Source organism: Arachis ipaensis, chromosome B10 (assembly GCF_000816755.2).
Source record: "Arachis ipaensis cultivar K30076 chromosome B10, Araip1.1, whole genome shotgun sequence".
Classification (NCBI taxonomy): Eukaryota; Viridiplantae; Streptophyta; class Magnoliopsida; order Fabales; family Fabaceae; genus Arachis; species Arachis ipaensis.
Genome location: NC_029794.2, coordinates 113,575,997 through 113,585,371, shown reverse-complemented (window position 1 = coordinate 113,585,371; position 9,375 = coordinate 113,575,997). Strand labels below are relative to the sequence as shown.

Below are 9,375 nucleotides of genomic sequence, written 5' to 3'. Positions count from 1 at the left end.
ATATTACAAAATCAAGAGTTTATTTGTCTAATAAATAAAAATTAATGGTTTAGTTAGTATTTTTATTTGGTGGATACTATCATAAAGATTTTATAATTGTCTTTATGTAAGTATATATTTTTTTATCGTTAGATAATGAATTGTAAGATTTGATTTGATATGTTATAAAAGTGTTATCTTTTTAAAATGTATCCAAATAAATAAAGCACATTTTTAATACAAAACTTTTCATAAAAAGATATTTTTAACATTTTCATATAAGTAGGTGCTTTCACATTTTATTTTTGGTCTAAAACATCTTTCTATACACAACAGATAATAAATAATTAATTAATTTTTTTGTTGGTATTGAAATAAATAATTAATTTAAAAGAATATTTTCAACTCATTTTCTTTTATATGCGTCCACAAAATACATCTGAATCCATGATGATATTGTTAACTCACCCCTTTAAAACTATACATGCACATTATGCCAACCCATCGGACTAAGGATAAAAGTGACATATTTACCTTTATAAAATCTACAACATCATGCCTCATTTGTAACTCATCCATGCAGCTCCTTTTGCACATATTCACATAATGCATATTTTCTTACATTTAAATCGATAATTTTTTTTAGAAGAATGTTAGGGATCAGTAATTTTTGTGATTTGTAGTTATCAAATAGCCTTGTAATTTGTAGCCATCAAATAGCCATCAAGATAGTTTTAATGGTATGAGATTGGTGTAAAATTTCATCAAATGGCTCACTTTTTTTTACTTATTATATATTAGCCAAAATTTAACAAAATTGCTGATCCCTAAATTTTTTTTTTTATATTAAATCTGAATGATTATAAATCATGGCGCGCACAAACTGAGAGAATGTAAAATTTATTGAAGAAAGGTAATCAAATTTGAAATTACAATTTGACCTAAAAAGATTAAAGGTGACGTCATTTCTTTTATAAAATTTATTGAAAAAAGCTAATATAATCAAATTTGAAACTACAATTTGACCCAAAAGGATTAAAAGTGACGTCATTTTTTCGTTATCTAGAATTGAGTTTGAGAGTTTGTAATTTGTATGTAGGGGAAGTTTCACTAAGTTGGTTTGGAAGACTCCCAAGACTCATAATCGGAGACAACGAACTTGTTCGATCAATTTTATTAAATAAGAAGGGTCACATTAGGAAGCCGCCACGTAGCCCCCTTGTTAAGCTCCTTGGCATTGGATTAACTTCGCTTGAAGGTGAAATTTGGACTCAGCGCAGAAAAGCCATAACTCCTGCATTCCTCCACGACAAGTTGAAGGTACTAATTAATATTATAATATAACTAATGTTGGTCAAATAATTAGTTCATTAGCTTATTTAAGTAGTTATTAGAATTCAAATTTTATAATAACCTATTTGAAGTGACAAACTCTTAAACAGATGTAAGATTCACTGACATAACATAAGAAATTAATAATGCAATTTTAATGTGTTAGGCATTGGTTCCGTCTACGTTTGCACATAGCTGTAGTGCCATGATAGATCGGTGGCAAAAGCTAGTGGAACACAAAGGATCTTGTGAGATTGATGCAAGTTCAGAATTCGACGTTCTCACGGGAGATGTTATTGCTCGAGCAGCTTTTGGAAGCAGCTATCAAGAGGGAAAGAAAATCTTTGACCTACAACATGAGATTAGATTCCTAGTCAATGAAGCTGCCAACGCCATTTATATCCCAGGTTTCAGGTATGAAGGAATGGAATTAATGAATGAGATAACTAACAATTAATAGTTAATATTATTGTATTATTATTATTATTATTATTTGTGTGTGTAGATTTATACCAACACAGAAGAACAAGAGAAGGTACAATCTGGATGTTGAAATCAAATCTATATTGATGGATATGATTGAGAAGAAAGGGCATGGAATTAAAGACGGTAAAATAGAAGGCCGTGATTTGTTAAGTCTTCTACTAGAATTTAAACAACACAATAATTCTCTCACAAATGAGGATATAATCGAAGAGTGCAAGTTGTTCTACTTTGCTGGCCACGTCACCACATCCAACCTACTTGCGTGGACTATGGTGTGTTTGTCTATGGATCCTTTCTGGCAAGAAAAGGCAAGAGATGAGGTACTTCATTTGTTTGGTAAAAGAGCCCAACTTGATTTTGAAGACATAAATCGCCTCAAGATTGTAAGTTTTTTCTTTAATAATTTTGTTGCAAAGGGTTTAATAAAAATGCTATTCGTAGAATATAAACTAAAATCAATCACTTTATATTTANTAATTCTTGTGTTCATGAAATATTTGTGTTATTTCTTATGTTGTACAAATAACCGACTTTTAGTACAAATACTTAAGACCTATTTAAAGATCTATTTAAAATGTGTGAATTATTTTCAGGTGGCAATGATATTGAAGGAAGTTTTGAGACTATATCCACCTCTACCAGTTTTGTATAGATACACTGAGTGTGAAACAAAAATAGGAAACATGACTATTCCAGCAGGTGTTGAACTTGTTCTACAAGTGTTGCATATTCATCATGATAACAAATATTGGGAGAAGGCAGAAGAGTTTAATCCAGCAAGGTTTGCTGATGGGATTTCAAATGCTTCTAATGAAGATCATGCTGCTTTTTATCCATTTGGATGGGGTCCAAGAATCTGTGTTGGACAAAACTTTGCATACTTGCAAGCAAAGATGGCACTCTCTAAGATTCTTCAAAATTTCTCGTTCCACCTTTCACCCTCTTATTCACATGCTCCATCTAACTATCTTACTCTCAAGCCAATACATGGAGCTCCCGTTATTATTCATCGCATTTCAGACTCTTAAAGAAGTGAGTGGAGAAGAAAGAAGTGAAAAGGAGGAAGAGAAAAAAGAAGAATAGTGAAAATTTAATTCTCTTTAAGGTGTTTGAAAGAAGAAAATTTATGAAGGAATAAGAAATTAGTATAATAATTTACTGTTCTCGTTTGTTTGGAATAAAGTGTGAAAACAAATAAATAATTAAGGATAAAAATGTTAAATTTGTCCTTCAAACTATATTGTTAATAACTATGTTTTAATTAATATAATATATAATATAAATATGTTCATACCTTGACCCAAAAATAAAGTCAGACCCAATAAAGATAAAAGGCCCGATCCTAACAAACTTCCATATACCCGATCTCTTTAAGGAGATCGAATAGAATGAAGGGAGTCTAGCTCTACTTGTCCAAACAATCAATTGTCTTCTCGAATCTCTCCAACTATCTCTATATTTTTTGAGAGACAGATCCTAACAAACTCCCAAGATAAAGGAAATGGATATCTATCAATAAAGTGGAACTACTCTAACAAAGGTGGTTATCAGTTTTATTATAAATACACTGCCACTCCTCAGGTATAAACACGTTCTAATATACTAAAACCTGCCTAAAGTCTTTACTAACTTAAGTATCGGAATCTCTTGCAGGTACCACTCTTCACCTTCTCACAAGAAATTCGATCAATGATACCTCGACACCAAACAAATTAGATACTGCCTCAAAAAAATTTTAAGTCTCACGTCTAGCCCCAACATTTCAGGTAACCCTCAAAATAATATATATAATCAACTTTCTTCTATTTCTCTTTATAACGGGAGAAAAACTTTTTTAAGTGGATTTCACTATTTTTTTATACTTTTCTTCTAATTCCCTTCCAACCAAAGAAAATTGACTCCATTTCTCTTTTATTTCTCTCTCAACTACTATTTTCTTTCCTATTTCACCTCAAACAAACTAAGTCTTAGTTTTCCTTTAATACAAAGTAATTGTAGCATGCATTATTTAATTCTCTCATTTATTTATTTTGCCGTCCACTTCTCTTGGACTTTTGTACTGGTATTTTATTTATTTATTTATTTTTTGTATTAATGTACCTGTGTTTTATTTAATAACCTAATATCCAACTGTGGTCCAAATTTGATAAAAAAGTGTAAGTAATGGAGTCCAATGTGTTACGTTTAAATCTTGTAAAAATGAGGCCTGTGATAAAGATAACTCACTCCATATTGGAGAGATTTCTTATAACCCTTGATGCTCATAATAATATGAAACTATGCACCTTCAAGAATAAAAGGTTGCAACCCAACCCATGAACAAAAAAATAAAAGAATAAAAGGTTGCAGATGTGAATGGACATAACTGTTAGATTTATTGGCTTGCATGCAGCTGTATTCGAGTTTAAAATAGGGATGGTAACGGGACTTCGTGGGGGCGGGGACCTCTCTTCCATTTTCTATCTCCGTTTAATAAAATGTTCTTTGTCTCCGTCCCATTCTCATCACGGGTCCATATTTTTTATTTTTCTTTGTAAGAGAGGCGGATATTTGCGAGTATCTCACTACTAGAAAATTAGTTATTACAAATGGATATTTCCGACAAATTTTATTCCACGAAAATACAGACGGAATTTTAGAGAGATTTTTTGTCGAAAAACAAAAAAAAATAAATTAGCATAAATTACAGATGGAAAAGAAAATCCGTCAATAATTCTGTCAAAAAAATTAATGTTTTTTTTTTGTAGGAAATGATTACAGACGAAAAATCCATCTGTAATTTAAAATTTTTCGTCCAAAATGTTATATTCAGCGTTTTATGATCGCTTGTGCCCAAGCTCTATTCATTCACAGCACCAAATCAAACGAGCTCAACCTAGCATTCCCCCTCCGTCGACGAGCTTCTTCTCCTTTCCTCACCCACAGCGCCACCATCGGCTACTCTAACCGCCGCAGCTACCTTCTCCTTCTTCTCCTCTTTTATTAATTATTACTACTGTAGACTATAGGTGAGTAGGAGAGATTGGAGATCATTGTAGTAGGCTTAGGGTTTTCACTTTTCAACGATTTTAACCTTCAACCCTTTGTTGTCGTGATTGGAATTTGTAAGAGCGAAAATGGACGAAACCGGAGGGAAAAACCGTCACGATGGAAGTTGAACCCAAAAAGCGCGAAGCTGATTCGGAAGGCGACGATCTTGTTGATGTTCCCTCGAAGAAGCCAAAGACGGAAGATTCTTCGATTGTCGAGAGCTTGGTTTTCAGGTGTGCACATTTTGCAAACAGAATTGCTTATTGGTTGAGAAATGTTTAGATTGTTAATCTGGATTGCTGAACAAACAGAATTCAGAGAAACACTCGTGAGTTTTTCTTTTTCTTCTTCCCTTCCCTCTATGAATTTCGCTGTGCACACCAAGTGTTCAATGGTTTGCTTATTTGTTGGTTTGACCTAACATACACATCAAATGTTTGTTAATTAGTCTCAGTGGATAATTAGGTAGATATATGTGCTCAATGTTGTGTTTGTGCAGACGAGGTATTTGATCTAATGACTGAACTGCTTTTGATCTAATTGTAGTGCTATTAGTGATAGTTGAGAGTGCCTTAACTTGTCAACTTTTACTTCGTCTTCATTAGTACTTAGCTTCAGATTCTTAGATGCACTTGCGGATATTGTCACAATCAATAACATAACATTTTAAGATATGGCACACGGCTAACTTGAATTCTGATCTAAAATGACATTTTACTTATTAATTATTATTGATTGTGAGCACAGTTCATGTGTGTCGACATATAAGTCCGTTTAGTTGATTTTCATGTCTATGCTTTATGTTAGGCTAACATCAATTTCATGCTTCAAGAGGCATTGTTCTAATTCACGGTTACTTGACCTTTATGAGGCATGCGTCTCAAAGCATTCCACATAATTGTCTCAAATTCCTAAATATTTCAAGGGATCTTCAGATGAGTTCATTGATGCCAACATTCAACTCGCATTGGCTGTTGTGAAAAAGCTCCAGGAGAAACAGGAGACCCGAGCTTGCTTAGTAAGAAGACGCATTATTTTCGTCCCATCCTTAGTTAGAAGAAATATTTATTTTCATGAATAAATTTTTACCTTCTGTTTTTCTGGAGAAGATCTTATGATATATGTTCCCGGTTGTAGGTCTTCCCTGATAAGCCAGAAAAGCGCAGAGCCTTCGAGTTGTTCAAATCAGCTCTGGATTCGGTAATGAAAATACACTTATTATGATTTTTCCCCATCTTTCTAATGGATTTATCTTATTTTCTTGCATCTTTCTTATTTTGAAGTGTCATTTTTGTTGTGCATTCAGAATGATGGCATTACCATTGGTTCCTTAGATATGTCCCTGCTGGACCTATGACTTCATTTTTCTGATCCGTTAGGAACACCCTTGATTTTGATTTTGAAGATGAAAATGAAGGTTTGTTCTTTGGGGAAAATGGCATTAGGATATTGTACAAAGTCAATAATTTTTTTCAAATTATCATGTTCAAAACTTAGGGATGAGAGAATGTATCAAAAATTCAAAATTAATAATAATGCATGATGACTTGATACCTGAACTGCAGATAGATGGAAGTCTAATGAGCCTCCATCACTCTACATATTCCTTAACTGCAGTATGTGTGAACTTGCAAATATAGAAAAGTATGTGGTATGGTGTCTCTGCCATTTGGAATGTTTCTTGAACCTCTTTTCACTTTTAATATTTGATGTGCTTATTAAATTTCGCTATTCCTTATTTGCATTGGGTTGTTGTTGGCTTATTCATTCAGAAAATATTTAGTTTTTTTCTTTGGTGATAATATGCAATAGAATATAAAGCTTGAATCCTTTTGTTTGATTTTGGGACAGCATGTATCACTCTTTTTTTGTATACTATTTTCTTCCAAATCTAGATTTTGATGGCCTTTGTTGGCTGTATAAGCAATTCTTAAATTCTTAATTATTAGCTATTGAACAGGTTATATTTCTGACTCGTTTCATTTTGGTGGTAGTTACTTTAATGTATTTTATATATTGTTACCTCTTGAATTTTGCAGGAAAAATTTGCCGTGTCTACACCAACACTTCTATTTAATCTTGAACTAGACACACTACGGTATATTCTCTTTATATATACATACATGTTACTGTGCCTAAATCCATAGTTTTAATATAATTATTTTTGACAGAGTTAGTATTGAATTTACAGTGCCGATTAGGCCTTTTGGGCTTCCCTCCCAAAGATTTGTATTACCGCTTCCTTTCACAATTCACTCCGGTATTCTACATTAGAATCAGAGAGTATTCAAAGGTGCCTCTTCTTTATTGAATTGTTTTTACCTGATCATTTTATCAAATAATTGGTATTGATTGTTTTCTTTTTATGTTTTTAAGACAGTTGCAATAGCACCTTATATTGTCAATTACAGTGGAGCAGTGTTCCGCCAGTATCCAAGTATGGCTATAGGGTATTTTGATCTTAGTATATAACTGGTGCACTAGATTGTTACTTCATGGTTTGTTGTTCAGGTCCTTGGCAGGTGATGCTTAAGCAAGCAGATGGTTCTTACGCTTGCATAGCAGAAAGCGCAACCCGCTTCACCCTTGGTGAAGTAAATACATAATCTTTAACTCTTTTCACTTTTTAAACTGTAAACACTTTGGTATTAACTTTTATTTTGTTGGAGCTGAAGATAGTAGCTTATAAGAAAATCAAATTTTAGTTTTCTCAATTATAAAGAAACTCTTACCTGCCTCTTTTGATATTGCAGGCAAGCACATGGTGGGAAGAAGATTTTGATTTGGAAGCATCTTCTGCATGGAGGAGCTGATCACTACACTGTAAAACTACTATAATAGATTCTCTCTGTTTTTTTATTTAAATGTAAGTTCTATGTAATATTCCCAATTTTCTGTTATGTTATTGAGGTTCATTAAGTCAGATTTCAAATTTTCTGTAAGAAATTGTTTGAGAAATTGTGATGGTGTTTTTTTGGGCGCTTTGAGTGTGTTTGCTAATATGTAGATATATATTTTGGTCATGGATTTTCGGTATTGCGCAGTTGGCTGTTCACAAGTGCCCTGAATGTAGACAACCACTACCCGAAAGCTATTCGCCTCCGGCAGATGAACCTTGGACGACTGGGATCTTTGGATGCACTGAAGATAGGAAAAGTTGTAAGTAATGCATTAATGGTCAATGTTAATAGTCTGTTTATATTTTTTTAATGCTGTAATTGCCTTCGATATAATCTAAACTAAGTTTATATAGGCTAGAGTGGATCCATGACCATGAATTCATTGAGTACTGACTAGTTGGCAGAAACTGAGTTGCAGAAACTGAGTTGCATAGACATTTGACAGCATCATTGTAACATAAAAATTAACTGAACACTTTCTTTGATCACTTTGTTGTCCTTCTTCCAAAATTATTAAAAATGATTTGGAACTGCTTCTACTGCAATTCAGGTTAATATACAACTAAGAACCAACTAACTAACTAGTTCATATTTTCAATGCCCATCATTTCTATAATACTAGTTCATATCTGTCTTCCTTCTATCTTCCTTCTTTCTACGTTTATTTTTTTTGTCTGTCTCTCTCGCGCTTCTCTCTTTCTCTCTATATATATTATATGAAAGTGATATTCTTGTTCTCTCCTTATTCTTTTGTTAAATTCCTCTGAAGTGAGTTGCCCCATTTCTACTAGTGCATTGTATAGCTTATTGGCTGATTGAAAATAGCTTAATTGTTCTTAGTTGGGATCTATGGAAATCATTACTCCTTGCATTATATATTAGAATTGTTCTTAGTCCTAGTCCTAGAAATTAATTTTACAACTTCTAAAAATTTTTGTTGGAAGCCCATGAATTAAAATATATAGAAGGCCAGATTTTTGTATTTTCAACTTTTGAATTGAGAACTAATTTACTAGTTTCATTTCATGGCAAATTAGTTAATTCATATGGTCCCTTTAAGTTGCTGGAAGCACCCCACAACTGGTGGCAAGAAGCATGAGCACCTGAAATTGCTTCTGTGCAGATTGAATGGAGTGTCAGGGGTGGCTCCTTATGCATTCAATTGACATAATTTTCATTAGGATGTTGAGTAATGAGTTTTTTGTGCCATAACAAAGTGAATAACTTTCACTATTGACATTTTTTCATGTATTTTTCACTATTGTATACTTTTACTGACATGCAGTACTTTGAAATATTTTCAGGCAAGAAGTGTAGCCCTTTTCTAATTGCATTAAGAGATATAAAGCAACACGACATTACTCAAAGCATGCGCGGACTACTGGTTGATTGGCTTGTAGAGATTTGCATAATGTAATTTTTTTCATATAATACAATGTTATGAATTATAGCCGATAAATTTAGTACGGTTGAACAATACACTAAGGATTATAGTTGATGTATCAATACATTTTGTTTATATTTTGAATTATATTGACTTGCTTGTTTATATTACTTTTCTTTTAGTTTGATAATATGATGAATTTGTTTATTTTTTGAAATATTATAAATATTCAAATACAAATTAGATAAAATTTTGTATTTATTA

The 9,375-nt window shown here is 32.6% G+C and overlaps 2 protein-coding genes across 2 annotated transcripts in view; both read left to right on the top strand.

Annotated features, from left to right (window-relative positions):
• The window catches only part of LOC107621983 (cytochrome P450 CYP72A219-like), a 6,634-nt gene extending 3,785 nt beyond the window's left edge, over window positions 1–2,849 (top strand). The window contains exons 2-5 of the mRNA XM_016323930.2: window positions 1,079–1,299; window positions 1,478–1,725; window positions 1,817–2,180; window positions 2,391–2,849. Of these exons, the coding sequence (XP_016179416.1) occupies window positions 1,079–1,299; window positions 1,478–1,725; window positions 1,817–2,180; window positions 2,391–2,825 (1,268 nt within the window). The 3' untranslated portion in view covers window positions 2,826–2,849. The remainder of the gene's footprint in view (window positions 1–1,078; window positions 1,300–1,477; window positions 1,726–1,816; window positions 2,181–2,390) is intronic.
• On the top strand, window positions 6,729–7,640 carry LOC107620874 (protein LOW PSII ACCUMULATION 3, chloroplastic-like). The gene is made up of 6 exons (XM_021114648.1): window positions 6,729–6,744; window positions 6,788–6,817; window positions 6,999–7,120; window positions 7,204–7,264; window positions 7,339–7,421; window positions 7,581–7,640. The coding sequence occupies exons 1-6, from the start codon at window positions 6,729–6,731 to the stop codon at window positions 7,638–7,640; spliced, it is 372 nt and encodes a 123-aa protein (XP_020970307.1).